Source organism: Euleptes europaea, chromosome 3 (genome assembly GCF_029931775.1).
Source record: "Euleptes europaea isolate rEulEur1 chromosome 3, rEulEur1.hap1, whole genome shotgun sequence".
In the NCBI taxonomy this organism is placed as follows: domain Eukaryota; kingdom Metazoa; phylum Chordata; class Lepidosauria; order Squamata; family Sphaerodactylidae; genus Euleptes; species Euleptes europaea.
In genome coordinates this window covers 54,631,795-54,648,527 of record NC_079314.1, presented here as the reverse complement: position 1 = coordinate 54,648,527, position 16,733 = coordinate 54,631,795, and the positions used below count along the sequence as shown (strand labels likewise).

At 43.2% G+C, this 16,733-nt stretch overlaps 1 protein-coding gene across 5 annotated transcripts in view; it reads left to right on the top strand.

The window, feature by feature from the left end:
* The window catches only part of LOC130474217 (mitogen-activated protein kinase 12-like), a 46,494-nt gene extending 30,075 nt beyond the window's left edge, over positions 1-16,419 (top strand). For 3 of the 5 annotated variants that reach the window (XM_056845752.1, XM_056845751.1, XM_056845753.1), the window contains 6 exons: positions 7,214-7,328; positions 8,987-9,058; positions 11,882-11,961; positions 12,700-12,778; positions 14,465-14,638; positions 16,310-16,413. In XM_056845752.1, coding sequence (XP_056701730.1) covers positions 7,214-7,328; positions 8,987-9,058; positions 11,882-11,961; positions 12,700-12,778; positions 14,465-14,638; positions 16,310-16,380 — 591 coding nt within the window. In that variant the 3' untranslated portion in view covers positions 16,381-16,413. Of the gene's footprint in view, positions 1-7,213; positions 7,329-8,986; positions 9,059-11,881; positions 11,962-12,699; positions 12,779-14,460; positions 14,639-16,309 lie in introns of all 5 variants that reach the window. The other 2 variants (XR_008933226.1, XM_056845750.1) reach the window with 2 other exon arrangements.
* Positions 16,420-16,733: the final 314 nt, after the last annotated feature.

Genomic DNA, 16,733 nt, shown 5'->3' with positions numbered 1-16,733 from the left:
CTTACAGCAAAGGCTGTTACCATATATGGAACGAGAAAGGCCTGATGTTCAAACTGGTTTCAGAAAAGGAAGAGGCACTAGAGATCATATTGCAAATATACGCTGGTTACTGGAGCATACGGGAGAATTTCAGAAGAAAATCAGCTTGTGTTTCATAGATTACAGCAAAGCTTTTGACTGTGTGGATCATGAAAAGCTATGGCTGGTTTTAAAGGAAATGGGTGTGCCACTACATCTGATTGTTTTGATGCGCAACCTGTACTCTGGACAAGAGGCCACAGTTAGAACAGAATATGGAGAAACAGAATGGTTTCCAATTGGCAAAGGTGTCAGACAAGGATGTATTTTATCTCCCTATCTCTTCAATCTATATGCAGAACATATAATTAGGAAAGCTGGATTAGATTTAGATGAAGGTGGAGTGAAAATTGGAGGGAGGAACATTAATAATTTGAGATATGCTGATAACACTACATTATTGGCAGAAAATAGTGAAGATTTGAAACGACTACTGCTGAAAGTTAAAAGAGAAAGTGCCAAAGCAGGACTACAGCTGAACTTCAAGAAAACAAAAGTAATGACTACAGGAGAGTTACACAACTTTAAGGTTGACAATGAGGAAATTGAAATTGTTCAAGGCTTTCTATTCCTTGGCTCCACCATCAACCAAACGGGAGACTGCAGCCAAGAAATCAGAAGAGATTGAGACAGGGAAGGGCAGCCATGAAGGAGCTAGAAAAGATTTTGAAGTGTAAGGATGTGTCACTGGCCACCAAGACTAGATTAATTCATGCCATCGTATTCTTTATTGCTATGTATGGGTGTGAAAGCTGGACAGCAAAGAAAGCTGATAGGAAGAAAATAGATTCCTTTGAAATGTGGTGTTGGAGGAGAGTGCTACGGACTCCGTGGACTGCCAAAAAAAACAAATCAGTGGGTTATAGATCAAATCACGCCTGAACTGACCCTAGAAGCTAAAATGACTAAACTGAGGCTATCGTATTTTGGTCACGTCATGAGACGACAAGAGTCACTGGAAAAGACAGTCATGCTAGGAAAAGTTGAGGGCAGCAGGAAAAGAGGAAGACCCAACAAGAGATGGATTGACTCAATAAAGCAGGGGTCCTCAAACTACGGCCCGTGGGCCGGATCTGGCCCGTCAGGGTCCTGGACCCGGACCCGTCCTCCCTCTAGAGCCGCCACCACGGCCATCCCTTCCCCAAACTAAGGCGGCCGTTCGCCGTATAAAGCGTCAGTGGCAGCAGCGGAGCGGCGACACCCGCGCTGACCCGGGAGCCGTCACCGCTTCTGCGCCTTCCCCGCCACAGCTGCCCTGAAGAGCCACTGCCTTCCTTTCCCCAGGTGCGTGCGCGCGGCTTGGGGAACAGGAGGCACCGCCTTGGACTGCAGTGTGCCCCTCGCCACCGCTGCTCCTCCTGCCGCAGCCGCAGCCCTGAAGGAGCATGCTGGGCTGGAAGAAGAACATCCCCGTCTGCCTGCAAGCCAAGCAGGAGCGGGGCGAGCGAGCGCCCCACGCAAGGGGCTTGGGTAGCGGCGCCTCTGGGGAGGGGAGGGCTGAGAGACCCCTGTCTCCTGCCGGTCTCCTCCCGTGCCCTTCCCCCTTCCCCTCAGGTGCTCTTTGCCAAGCAGGGGGCCAGCCCAGCCCACCTCCCGCTCCAGGAGGCGGGAAAGGAGGGCGCACGGTGGCGGCGGCGGGGGGGTGTCTCTCAGCCCAGCGAAGGGGGGAGTGTCGGCCATGGAGAGGCACCTGGGGGAGGGGCAGCACGTCCTCCTGCCGCAAGTTAACTTATCTTTGCCTGGGCTCCTGGCTGCCTTCCCGTTTGGGCGGGGGGCCCCCGGCCCCCAACAGTGTTTGAGGGACAGTGAACTGGCCCCCTGTTTAAAAAGTTTGAGGACCCCTGCAATAAAGGAAGCCACAGCCTTCAATTTGCAAGATCTGAGCAAGGCTGTCAAAGATAGGACATTTTGGAGGACTTTCATTCATAGGGTCGCCTTGACTCAGAAGCGACTTGACGGCACTTAACACACACACAAGGGTAAAGGATACTGCAGTTATTCTATGCTAGTCCAGTTTTACCTCCACTGAAATAATGGAATATTGCATCCGTAAGCCTGAAATCATTCATCTGGTAGTGCATTCCACTAGTAGTACAGATGCCATTGATTTAATGAAATTTGCACCCGGTCTCTTACCTACCTTCTTGGTAGGTAAATTATATATTATATATATATATATTCTGCATAATTGCTTTTGTTAATAATAACCGGGCAAACAATTAGTCTGGGAAAAGATTGCATATCACCTAGTAATTCCCTAATTCAATTTTTTTTAACAATTTCACAAACCTAGTGGCCAGAAGTCCCAGAAAGCCATGACAGTAGTGCTGATTTTAATTTAATAATATAGGTGTAGCAAATGATGTAATGTGATCTTCAGTTTTGGTATATGTTACAGCCAAAGGCAATTGCTGAAAAAAACTGGCAATCTGTGAACTTTAAACTCTGGGTCTGCACACGTACCTTGGTTGGTTTCCTTCATTTGTTTGCTTAAATAAAAGCTCTGAACTGCCATACTACTTTTTATACTCAAGGAAGGGGAGAGGGTATGTACAAAATATTTACATTTCAGAGCTGGGTGTCACTGCAGCAAAATTCCCAGAATTGTACCAGAAGCATGTGCCATCTCTTACATGGGCATTGTTGAATAATAGCATTGGTCGAAGGCTTTCACGGTCAGAGTTCATTGGTTCTCGTAGGTTATCCGGGCTGTGTAACCGTGGTCTTGGTATTTTCTTTCCTGACGTTTCGCCAGCAGCTGTGGCCGGCATCTTCAGAGGAGTAACACTGAAGGACAGTTGCTGGCGAAACGTCAGGAAAGAAAATACCAAGACCACGGTTACACAGCCCGGATAACCTACGAGAACCAATAGCATTGGTATTGGGGGGGGGGAATCATTAGCATAGTATTGTGACTTCTTTTGTTTTTTTTCAGAAATGAAAAATGACGTTGAGAGGAGAAGTTTGAATGATTATTACAACTCATGTGTAACAATTTAGTTTAGCTGCCTTTGAGTTTAGCTGCCTTTGTAATTCATTTAAGTTAAAAAAAATGACTTGTGTAACTTGGTGGAATCCCCGTTTACTGTTGCCAGAAAAAACAGATAATACGCAGAAGCCATATTGGTGATACCCTCCCCAACTGATATTGAATAAACAGTACTTCATATAATGAATGGGCCCTTTCACGGGTAATGGCCTATTCTTTGCAAAAGTGCTATTCAGTGTAAACAACGATATCACAAGTGAGTAGACATCTGCATTTTTCTGAAACAAACTACTGTTTCATGGCAAGCAGTTCTTTGGACAGTGCTGGAACCTGGAGGGCTACTCATTGTGTCAGACACAAAGAGAGATTGTTTTCAATCTGTCCTTGCTAATAAGGACCATAGATTTAAAATGGGGTTAGGTGTTTCACCTTGGAAATTAGAATAGAGTGTAAAAAAATCCAATGGATATTTCCTTGGCATCTTCTCACCTTACATATGCTTGACCCTCTTGAAGCTATCTACTAGTCATTGGGTTTAAGCATATCAGCTGCTGGGTTGCAGTTTAGTAGGCCCAATCTTGGCTGTTTTTTTTTTTTTTAATGTAAGCTGATGCTTGCTCTACAACAACCACAGTCCAATTAGGTGAGGCAAGCAGGCCATGGCAAAATCTTCATGTTTCGATAACACCTTTTGTATGTGTTATGAGCCGTCAAGTCGCTTCCAACCCATGGAGACCCTGTGATATTTTTATCTGTGCTCCCTTGTTAAAATCCCTTTGTGTAATTTCTCTGTGATTTGATGTTTTTCCTGAGTGCCAAAGGAATCACCTGGATAGCTGCTGCCATTCTGGAAGCTAACTAAGACACATATCTTAAGCCAGAGGAGTTAGGTTTAACCTCTCTTAGGCACCATACTTTTCTCAGTGATGTATAGCCCAACTGGTAGTTCTTCAGGTTCTATTTGTGAAGATGCCACATTGATATGTTCTTAGGCACTTGATCAGAGACAGTCAGGAAAATAGGTTCTGATACGGCACCTGAGAAGTATGGTGAACAATGCCATCCTCAGCATAGGAAAATAAGAAAAGGCATGCTGGATCAGACCAAGGTCCATCAAGTCCAGCAGTCTGTTCATACTGTGGCCAACCGAGTGCACCCAGTTGTCCCTCCACAAGCAAGAGAGGGTTGATAGTGGCAGTGCTTGGCATATGCCCTTCATTATTCCCAGTACCATGCAACCATCAACCAAGTCTGAGGAGAGGTCCCAAGGTGCTGGGAATGTCAGTGGGGCTCAGTTTGTTTCCAGTGTGTCTGAGCAAGTGCAACCTTCATCTGTTCTCCCCCACCCCTTTTGTTTCCTGTCACAGCATTATCTTCACAAGTAAATTTTGTATGTGGGGGAGGGCTCTTGACCCCAAATGATTGCCTAATATATCCAGCCTGTTTTATGACATTTCAGAAAGTATAGAAGCTTCTACTAAGGTGATGCACTCATTCAGAATTATTCATACACAAGCCACTAAATTTCCTTGTAAATTTTCAGTGAGCATCTATGAAACCAAAAGCTAAGTAGAGATATTGCTAGCCTTCTCTCCCATATGGCATTATAACATAATTTGATTGTGCTAATTTGGAAGATTATATTTAGGGATTTTACAACCAGTTTTCAAATGGTTTACCTTTTGAAGTACTTGTTGCTGTGCTAAGATAGACTTTTAAATGTTAAAGTGAGGAGTTATAGTATAAATCTTAGGTAACTGCACCCTTCCCTTCTTGACAGTTATTGCCGAAACATCATATTTCGAAGTTGACCTAAAAATAGACAACAGCTGACAAAGAAGTAGGGAACATGGATTTATGAATGTAAGAAAATGTGAATCACTGACAGTGACTGTTTAAAAAGCACCATTCAGTTCCTAAGAGGAGTGTTTGTTGTGCATTGCATCAATCTTTAAGAGAGCAGAAATGCTCCATAGGCCTGTCATTAAGGAAGAAACACTCCTCTATCTTTGCTATCAACACTTTGCTATCAAAGCAAGCAGACCTTATTAACCCATGACAGAGTGGATTATAAGCTCTGTGGAAAAACTACTATCTCTTAGAGAAGGGATCAAATGCTAGGGAATGTTTCCAGCCTTTTATGTTCATTATTTTACACAGATCCCTCACTGCCATCACAACCCTCTTCAAATAAATGTTTTCTGTACTGTGCAAGCAACAATTTACAGTGCACTATGTAAAATCATGCGCAGACTTCTTTTTCCTTTAAATAACCTATGGCCTTGATATACAGTCCAACTGTGGAACTTCTTGTGTAAGAGAATGCAGTTGCACATAGTTCATGTAATATCATCGAGCGTAATACCACTGAGCATTTGTTTTGGGGAAACTGAGCTATTTTTGATACCTAAATGAAAGTCTGAAACCCGGTTATTACTGTATATGAGTAACATACAGTAGTATATACTGGGGAATCTGGAACATAGTAAATATTCATGTTGATGTTATCTGCATTCAAGATATTGAAATTATTAATTTGCATTTACTTTGTATTGCTAAAACTCTCTGAAACCATCTTCCTGTGACGAGAGAGCCCTGTATGGTGATTCCACCACCTCCACTCAGACAAATGAAATGTATCTTGTATTCTGACCCAAACTTAGGAAGATGAGGAAACTGAGAAACCCTTCATTAGTATAAGTCTGAATATGGCGCATGAGAGGATATTAATTCTTAACACAAAATAATTTTATTTATTCTTTTGGGAAAATTGTCAAGTCAGGTTGTCAGGGAGGTTTTTGGTTTAATCTTGACAGGTGAAAAGGCAACAGAAATGGTGGAAACTTCATATAAATATATACTAAAATAGTTTGTTATTAAAATGCAGTTGATGTTTGTAACTGTTGAGAGAGAGATCACTTGGCAGTCACTCCTTAGATAAACAGTCGTAAGATGATTTGGTACAACATTTCTAAAATTTGTGGAGACAGGAACAACTCACACAAGTTCCAGTTTTCCATCTTTATAAATTTTGTAGGTATCACCTCCGTTTCTTTGGAGCTATTTTCCTCAGGGAAGGACTGCCAGTTCCACTTCTCTATCTCAGGATCCTCCTTGATCCTACACAACTTACCTCCTTCCACTCTAACTGCCAGCCTCTTAACTGCCAAACTCTAATTGCCAGTAGTAGAATTCTTTTGACCTTCCTGTCAGTCAAGATTCCCATATTGCAGTGGTGGCGAACCTATGGCACGTGTGCCAGAGGGGGCACTCAGAGCCCTCTCTGTGGGCACGCGCGCCATCGCCCCAGGAAAAGTCCATCGCGGGTTACTAGCCCTGATGGGTATGTGCTACCTCCTTATTATAGATGTGGGCCACTGTGAGATACAGGAGTTGGACTAGATAGGTTCAACACATGTACAGCGGAGGTGAATCAAAGGTAGGAAATGCACTCAGATGCCTTTTTTAGAGCAGGCCAAAAGGTCTGCAAATTCAAAAGGAACCCCAGCTGAGAATCACTGCCATAGATTGTTGATTCAGGGAATATCCATTTCTTTAGTGTTAACTAATAGTGTTAGCTATTTTTTGTATAGATTTGTTATTATGTTTTTCTTTTAAGACAAAAGATGTTAATGTATGAGTTGTTTTTTCTAAACCAAAACCTCAGTATTCAGGTTAAATTGCCGTGTTGGCACTTGGCAATAAATAAGTGGGTTTTGGGTTGCAGTTTGGGCACTCGGTCTCTAAAAGGTTCGCCATCACTGCCATATTGGTATAACACATCAGCAGTTAGCTGTTCATCACACCCTGCTTCTTAATTCTTGATGTCTGAGGATCGTATTATGTTAGTCATTAGTGAAAGAAATACTCTTTAGCCTTACTTCATATATTCCAAGGGTTCCGTCCTGGTCTGGGCTGAGCTGTAGTGCCATCCAAGCCCAGAACCTTTCCATAATCGGGAAAGTTCGCTGGCATTGCAAATGAGAGATACCAGATATATATTGAAATATAATATTTATATTTTTCCTGGTACTCGTTTTTTAATTGCAGTGGCAACACAGCAGGAAATGTGTTTTTCTTATTGCCATTTTGAATGTATTTGTGGCATGTGTAAATTAGATGTGTATTTGTCTCTCTTTATAACAGATTTTGGACTTTGGACTAGCAAGACATACAGACAGTGAAATGACTGGATACGTGGTTACCAGGTGGTACAGAGCCCCAGAAGTTATACTAAATTGGATGCATTATACTCAGACAGGTAATTTTGGTCAGGTGTTGGTGCTAAGATCAACACAGGCTTTTCACATTCAGCTTTTTGTTATCATTGACCTTTGAATCCATAGCTAGATCTCTTCTTCAAAATGCAAAATAGTATCATCATTATAGAATGCTTCCCTGTGGATATACCTGCTTCTTGGTACATGTTTTGTAGTTTTCTAGCGTGGTATTTGCATTTGCCAACCTATGTTAAAAATGTTTTGCAAAAGGAAGTTGGCTCTTCAGTAATGACCTCCCTGAAGGTTCATCTCTTACCTTTCAAGTCTCTGGAGAGAAAATCCTATGTCTTAGCATCTCCCTCTCAGGAGGTCAAGGAAGTTTTCTGTCATTCTTGCCATTCAGGACATCATTCTATGGCAACTAATCTCCATTAGGCTCTGACTGGATTTCAGCCTTGCCATCTCATTGACTGAAGGGACTATGTTAACTCCTGTAGTTCTGTTCATCTTGCAGTCCGCAACTGTCTTGGTGTAGATAGAGTCTTGTGTCACTTGTCTTGCAATTCCTGATTCTGTTTAGTCTGGCCAGTTTTAGCTATTTTTGCCTCCAACACCCCTCTTCCACACACATACACACACACACCCTTAGCCTTTCTCTAAAATCTCTGTCTCCATGCACATTGAGTGCTGGTTGATTTCCTGGCACATATCTGATTTAAATGATGCTTCCAAAAACTTGCACCACAGTAAACTAGTTGGTCTCTAAGGTGCAACTTTTTATCTTATTGCAGTAGTCATGTAAAAACTAATGACAAGCCATATCCTGTCCTTAGAATGCAACTAGCTGTCCTCTGTCTTCCTTAGAGTAGCAAAGAAAGGTCATTTATGCATGGGGTTTTTACCTGAGGTGTGTTGCTGGCTGGACTCACACTTTTCTGTTGGGAATCCATGCACTGGCTGTCTCCCAAGCTCAACTCAAGTCCCACCTCTTTAAATGCTGCCTTGTAATTGGCTTACTTTGTAGAGTTCACAGTGAGAGAGATTTCCTCCCCCCAAAACCCAACTGCTGCATAAAAAAGCATTTTAAGAACAAAAAAAAAAAAGAGAGAAATCTGAAAGAAGTGTGTTTGTGGGGGGGAAATCCAAGCCTTGTTTTTGAAAAGCCTTTCTTTTGCTCAGAAAGAATTACGAGGTAGCAGGAAGCACTTGAATCCCCGCTTCTTTACACACTGCTTTGTGATTGGCTGTGAGAGAAGCCAATCTTCTGTGTTTCCCCTGCTTCCCATCTGCACGGAAATTTGAGCCGGGCTGAGCTCAGGGGAGAGAGAAAAGTCAGATTAACAGAGGAATGGGAAGACCCAGGTTGGTTTTGTGTTGGAACAGTGTCGAGCTACCAAGGAATGGGATATGGTGCATACTGAAAAGTTAGATCCTGGCTGAAACAGGGAGTAAAGGAGGTTACAGCAACCATGCATAAATGACCAAAGAAGACTTTTGTAGTCTAGGCCTAGAAAACTTCAAGTTTTTATCAGGTTACTGGTGAGGAGTCACTCTTTTCATGGAAATCAAATACACAGTTTCAGTAGTAATTTTTGTTGTTGCGTCCCTTTTAAGATTTTCTTTTTCTTCATTAAGAACAGATCCACTGAAAGTTGAGGTATTGCGTGGCAATTTATTGTAACCATTTTCCATTTTTCAGTTGACATCTGGTCAGTGGGTTGCATAATGGCTGAGATGATAACAGGAAGGCCACTCTTCAAAGGCAATGATCGTATCCTTTCATGATAAATGCCTGACATTGTGATGTAGAGGTGTGTCAGAATTCAGATGCCAAAGAAAGTGAATGCAGACACATCAAACAAATAGCTGTCTGCTGAGCTACATCCTGGAATATGATTTATTTGTAAGAATCACTGTCTTGTTTTTCTTGGATCTGTGCTGGCATATGTAGAGCTCACTACATATATACATATGTTGTCTAAAATGTAGGAGGGGTGAAAAGTTGATGGTTTTCCAAAGCTGTTTTAAGTTACTAATCACAGCTAGAAATCCATCTTTTATCTGTTTCTCTTGGCACATAGGTATTGGCTTAATCAATGAAATTAGGAAAATCACCTTAATGTTTTTAGGGTCAGAGTGCCTGTATACATGGATGTCAACTAAGGTTTCCAGTATCATGTACATTCCTTCCTTTATTCCTCCTGTGAGTTTGGCCAATCAGTGTTTGTAAAGGTTTTTGGAAGTTTTGTGGAGATGGCTTCAGATTGTTTTAAGAAAGAGATGTAGAAAATTATCTGATATCTGTATGTGGCTAGTGTGTGACTTCTAGGGTACTGTCAATTGAGCAGGGGCAGCACCTTAGCTGCAGAGGAGTGATGAAGTACCATCCCCGCTGCTTCCTGAGACCTGTTCAGAGGTCGTTCTAGGTCAGTGGTCGGCAAACTGCGGCTCGCGAGCCGCATGCAGTTCTTTCACTTTTTTGAGTGCGGCTCTGCCACGGATTGGCCGATACCGGGCCCGCCCCTCCCACCGGGCCGCCCTCGGCGCTTGGCATGCTGGCCCTTGTAGTCCTCCCAGCCTCCTTTCCCAAAGTGGCCGGCGCTCCTGCGAACTACAGCCAACGGGAGGGCCGGCAGCTGACAAAGGGGCGGGGATAAGCCGCAGCCTGGGCGACGCAGGCTCAGTGGCGTCCGCCCGCCTCCTTTCGTCTTCTCCAGGGTTGCTCCTGGAGTCCCTTTGTGTGGCGCGGCCTTGGTGGATGTCAGTATCAGCCCCTCACGCTCCACTGGGGGACGGTCGAGGAGAGCTTCCTCAGCCTCAGACCAGTCCGACGGGGAGTCTGAACTGTCCTCCCCGTAGGTAGCAGCCAGCTTGCCCTCTGTTCCCTCACAGAGATTGGGTCGCTGCTGCCAGAACTCTCCTGCCCAGCCTCCGCTTCTCCCCGCCTTTTTATTTCCCCCGTTCCCCTCCTGGCTCCACTTCCCAAGCCCATAAAGGGCCCTCGGGGTTTGCTCCACCCCTCCCTTTCCCTGTGCACTGAGGCCGTGGGCCACGCCCTTGCCCCGGTTGCGCTCACCCGCCAATCAGCTGTATGGCGCGTGGGCCCTCAGCAGAGGCGCAGTCCCGGCCCGGAGGCGCTGCCTCGGTGGAGCGGGGTCTCCCGGCCTCGCCGCCTCACCCCCTCCCCTGCCAGCCATCCTGAGCCGTTGCAGTCCCGCCCCCCTGTGCCCCGGTCGGGGACGACTTCCTTAGCGCTGGGTGGCTCCCAGCAGCCTTGTCCCTCCCGGGGTGCAGGGCCTCCGCGTCTCCGTCGGGTTTCCCGGGGAGTGTCCCTCTTCTGGAGGCGTCCATGCCTGAGGGGTTGAGGGGCGCTTTGCCTCCTGGAGCTCCGGCGTCCTTCCCCAATCGGCTCCGCTCCTCGCCACCACGCCCCGTCCCCTCGTGGGTCTGCTACCCGGTAGGTGCGGCCGTACCGGGGTGGGGGGCGGCCGCCGTTCCAGGACACCCTTTTTACACACACGCGCGGTTGGCAGGTGAGGAGCTGCGCGCGCAATGGAGGCTTTTTTCCTTGCCCGGGGTGGTGTATTATTTTTTGCATGAGTCATTGGCCAGGGATCTTTTCTTGCTGGAGGGGTCGACCCTGCAGGGTGTGCGTTGATGATTGCGTTTTGCAAAAGCCCCCTTGCATGTCAGCGCACTGGCAAATGCATTTTCTTCCTCGCCTCCTCTTTTGCGGTGGGGAGACATGGCTGGGGAGGGGTGGGCTGGGTCAAAGGCAGGCCCTTTCCAGGAAGGGGTTTTCCATATATATGTATTCTGTTATTATCCAGACTTTTCCTGCAGAGGAGAGCTCGTGTGGATCGGTATACACGGGATAATAAGTGTACTAGCAGTGGGGCGCTGGGGAATGTTTACACTCAGTAGGAGGCTGACTCATATATTGACATCTAGCTTGGGCCTTGGTGTGCAATTGGTTGTCTCAATGTTTGACATTTGGGTGGGGTTGTCTCTGAGCATGGGCAGAGGGCCTCGCTGGACTGAACAGAAATGGAAAAAAGGGCTTCAGAGGCCTCTGGACTACACACAGCATACCTTTTTATTTGCAGAGGGGAAAGGTTTTACCTGCAGTTTGGTGACTTTCGAAGCTTGCATGGGTAGAATATCAGTTATCAATAAATAAGATCATTATTAAGTATGATATCAAGTTTTATTCAGTGTACCTATAGTTTAATTAAGACTTAAAACTTTAATTAAAGTTTATTAAGTTAATAAACAGTGTACCTACCTATATAGTTTAAGTTTAAGAAATTTGGCTCTCAAAAGCAATCTCAATCGTTGTACTGTTGATATTTGGCTCTGTTGACTAATGAGTTTGCCGACCACTGTTCTAGGTCAATGGGCATAGTTGTGAGAAGATATTAAGGATGTCTCTGGTATATGTGAAGGGGACAGATCATGTAGAACAATCTCCTTTTTCCTCTTGTGTGTGTAGATATGCTCCAATTTCATGACCAGAAGCAAAACAGTTCAGTTATATCACAGTTTCCATTTTGAAATACTGACCAAAGATTTGACTCCTGACTTTGGCATTCAGATCTGGACCAGCTCACAGAAATTATGAAGGTAACAGGAACACCAACTCAAGATTTTGTTCAGAAACTTCAAAGCCAAGATGTAAGTAGTTTATATTGTCCTATCTACCATACTATATGTTTAGAAATGGAAAGTGCTAACTTCCTGAACTGTAGCAGTTCAGATTTAGGATAGGGCATTGCACACTTCAAGCGCCACGTAAACAAAAAAAAAATTGAGGGAGAAGGTAGAAAATGGTCAATCCAAAAGAAAGTTGAGCTACAGTCCTTCTACATGACACACAAACTTTAGACAAGCAGGGTTTTTTTCTTGACATGAAGTGTTCAAATGGATGATTCCTTATGCAAATATGAAATGATGCAGTTGAAGAGGATTATGTCACATGACATTTCTGAACTTGTGAATTGGCCAAATGTCAAGAGACCTTCCAAGCAATTGTTCTTTAACATGGTGAATGCATACACAGGTAACTCTACCCAGAAAGCCTTGGCCAAGGTACAGGCCCCATGTAGTTTAGGTTAAAACTCAGGAAAAATATCTTCTGCTCAAGGAAATACTACTGTTATTTCTGAGGAAAATAAACAATGTCCAAAACACAGTGGAATTCTACATGTATATTTCCCCGTAATTAGTAGTTTCTCTTTGAATATTCCTTCTTTAACAGTTTGTATAAAAATTGAATTCTAGATTAATATAACAAAACCTCTCTTCATAGTCTGAATTCCTCTGGGACTGAATCTGAGGAGACGCAAACAAAAACCTCTTGCACTCCATTACTGAAAATACAGTTTTGAATGTATAATTTGGGTCTCTTTCAAGGCAAAAAACTATATCAAAAGCCTCCCAAAAGTGCAGAAGAAAGATTTTGCTGCCATCTTGAAGTACGCAAATCCCTTAGGTAAGCCAATACACATACAAACAAATGGTGATGCCTTGTTATAGCAAGGCAGTGATCAATTAGTGTAGTTCTCTACTTTTTGTTACTTCCTGTTCTTCCCTTACAATTTTTTGTCCATACTTTGTAGTTTGTAGTAGTTTGTATTTTCCTATCTAAGAACCAAACTATATGTTTAGAAATGGAAAGTGCTAACTTCCTGAACTGTGAACCTTTTCCTACAAATAACTTTTAATGAAAAGTTTACCATGCAAAAAGGCACGGGCAACTCTTCAATCAAGGTGCAGCAAAACAAAATGCCGTAGCTACACTAATATGGGGGAAATGTTCTCAAAAGTGGTGTGTTTGAAACAGAGATTTCTTTAATGTTATATGTCTCTTTGGATATTTTATGTAATTAAGTCCTTGGAGGAACAAAAATAAGACATCATGGGTATTTCATACAGAGGATATTGTTTGGCTATCCCAACAGTATTCTAGGCAGGCAGAGTAGTTCTTGGCATCCTGAGGCGATGTTTTAGAAGTCTGGTGGGTCAGTGGTAGAGCATCTGCTTTGCATGAGATGGTCCTAGGTTTAGTCCCTGAAATCTCCAGGTAAAATAGTAAAAGATGTGAAAGACCTTGAACTGAGAGCCTGGAGAGCCACTGCCTGTCTAAATAGACAATACTACCCCTGAAAGACCAATGGTCTGATTCAGTATAATGCAAGTTCATAGAGTCATGTGTTCAGAGAAGCACGTTAATTTGCAGCCTCTGTGCATATGTTCCATAGGTGTGAAGTCATTGCTGCTAGGTGGACTTTATTATAAATTCTTACAACCTCTTACGGACTCCAGTTGTGCAACAGAATAAACCTACAGCCTTTGGGCCATGTCTGGACAGCCAAGCTGCCTTTGAAAATACACATGAAGTTGCTGTACACTGAACCAGACCGCTATTCTATCAAAGTCAGCACTGTGTACTCTGATTGGCAGCAGCTGTCCACAGTCACAGGTGGCAGTCTTTCATACCAGTTATGGCCTGAGTCAGCCCTATTACCCCAGCCTAGCCTTATCTAGCCGGAGCTCGGAAGCTAAGAGGTCAGCCATGGTTAGTACTTGTATTGGAGGCCACTGAGGAAGACCAAAGTTGCTATGCAGAGGAAAACAATGGTAAACTGCTACTGATAATCTCTTGCCCTGACCTGGATGGCCTAGACTAGCCCAATCTCATCAGATCTTGGACGCTAAGCAGGGTCAGCCCTGGTTAGTACTTGGATGGAAAACCACTTAGGAAGTTGAGGGTTGCTATACAGAGGCAGGCAATGTCAAAACACCTGTGAACATCTCTTGCCTTGAAAACCCTGCGGTGTTGCAGTGAGTCAGCTGTGACCTGACGGCACTTTCCACCACCATGACCTGATCCTTTTAACTAGAGATGTTGTGGATTGAACCTGGGACCTTCTGCACACATAGCAGATGCTCTTCCACTGAACCATGGCCCCCTCCACACATGTGGACATCGCTGGACTGGATTCTGAAAGTCTAAAAGTTAATTTAATTTGAACAGAATGTCTGTTTATAAATATTTCAACTCTGCAATTATTAAAAACTTTAGCTTGATGTTATCTTTTAAACGTAACTTGCTATTATAAAAAGATGGATTTAGTACCGGTGCTTGAACATACTTTTCCCCCCTTCATTGAGCTAGCAGTAAACCTTCTGGAGAAGATGCTGGTGTTAGATGCAGAGAAGAGAATAACAGCCGCAGAAGCTTTGGCACATCCTTATTTTGAAGCCATCCATGACCCTGAAGAGGAAACTGAAGCAGAGAAATACGATGATACTCATGACAACATGGATCTGCCCCTGGATGAATGGAAACGTACGTTTGGTATTGTAGCACTGAAAGAAAGGTGGTAGTTTAGAATATAAAATTGCTATCTGTAGCCACTGTTATTTTTTAGTTAAAGAATATCTAACAGTTACATCTAGAAACCTAATGCAACAAACCTGTGGACTCTGTAGGTGTCCTTTTGCAATATTCCATTCCCATTTTTTTCAAGTTTTTCTCTTTCCTTGAACAGTGAGGGGCATTTGAAAGTGGCTTATGTAAAATCAGGCCATTCTTTTTTCCAACAGAAAGAGGCTGTCTAAGTCTTGGGGAGAAATAGTTTCTGGCCTTAGTTCCTTAGATCTGTTAGAGAGGAGCTGCCAGGGATTGAACCTGGATGCTTCCTGTATACAAATCATGATCTGTACCAGAGAGTCATGGCCTATTTTCAAATGTCATGTCAACTTTCCTTTCTCATAATTTTTGGTCTGGTGATGCTGTTACAGTTCCTGTAAAGCCATCTGTTGCCTTGTTCCTATCTCTTTCTTGCTTTAGCTGGCCACCTGTCCAGTCATCCAGGAGTTTAGACATACAAAGCCAGAAAAGAGCAGAAATTGTGAAATAAATGTCCTTTGCAGTGGAGGATAAAGAGTGCTTTGCTAGCATGAGATATATCAAAATATTTTCTGAACCGGGAACAGATACAGCTTGAGTAGGATTGCTTCATAAAAATGACATCCTAGCTATTCTTTTTCTCTTGGCTGTCCTAAGATTTGGTAGTGGGTTTTTTGTTTGTTTGTTTTTTAAGGAAGGAAAACTTTCCCACAAGATTAATAAAAGCCTAAAAATTGCAAAGTAGAAAAGAGCAAGAGTCCAGTAGCACCATAAAGACTAACAAAATTCTGGTAGGGTATGAGCTTTCGTGAGACCCAGCTTACTTTTTCAAATGCAGCTAGAATGTGAGTCCATCTATCCTTAAGTAGAGAAGATTGAATTCAGACACACAATGGCAATAGCATGTAGGTTTCTCATCTGTGTTAGATCCTCCAGGCAATATCTTGTGTACACAGAGAGGGAGCCACAATGGATATATGGAATTTTCCTGAACTCCAGGAAAAGAACAAAAAGTGTCCACAGTTCACACTGTGCTCTATGCTGGGGAACACTTGTATGCACACATGAGCCATTGAATGGTGCAGGAAAATATTGCCAATTCCTTTCTGCCTTTAAACACTGCACTTTTTAAATGTGTGGATATCTTTCCGGGGGTGGTGGGGGTGGCGATTCTAGTGTTTGAAGCAAGCAGTATTTTGAAACACAGAAGTTACATGCTCAGGAAATCCCAGCATGTTTACATAGCCATTTCCCCTGTCCTTAGCCTTGCTCACTTTTCCACCAGTTCCTGAAACAGTGTCTTGAACAGGTGGTAATTTTTTTAACTCCATGAAGTGCAACTTTTTACCTGCTGATAGGTGCAAATTATGCTGCTGTTAAAAAGCTCTTAATCATCATCATCATTATGATGATTACTAATTGGTTAAGTTCCTATAATTAGCTATAGCTAGATCAGTTCTCAAATTGTGTAAAACTATGGAGTGGTATTAATTTCCCTTTTTCTTTTAACTGATAATGTTTCATGGTGACATAGTTTCAGTAGTCTGATACAAATCATTTTGTTTCTGAATTATGAGAGAATTATTTTAATGTTTTGAATTTTTCTAGGCATCACATATAAGGAAGTAATGGACTTTAATGCTCCACAGTTGCCCGAATCAAAAGAAACAGCAGTGTAACCACAAGGGACCATTTGCTCAGGAATCAAATAAAGAGAGTGTAAATTTTTTTATATATAATTTAATTGTACAAACCTTTTCTAAATAAACTGGATACAATCTGTTCAGTCTGTATAGTATGAGTTATTAGTACATTGGATCTTAAGGTGCAAGCTTGTGCTTTTATGAGTAGCATTTCAAAGCCCTGGTTTCTATTTGCATCGTCACTTCAAGAACAAGTAATTGTTTAAAAAGGAGGGAGTTTGTGGGTGGGGGGGGGGGGCGGAATCCACAAGTTATTGTAACTGTTCAAAAGGTTCCCTTTGTGCCCACAGTATCTGGGGCCCACTGTACATCTTTATCAGACCACAAAA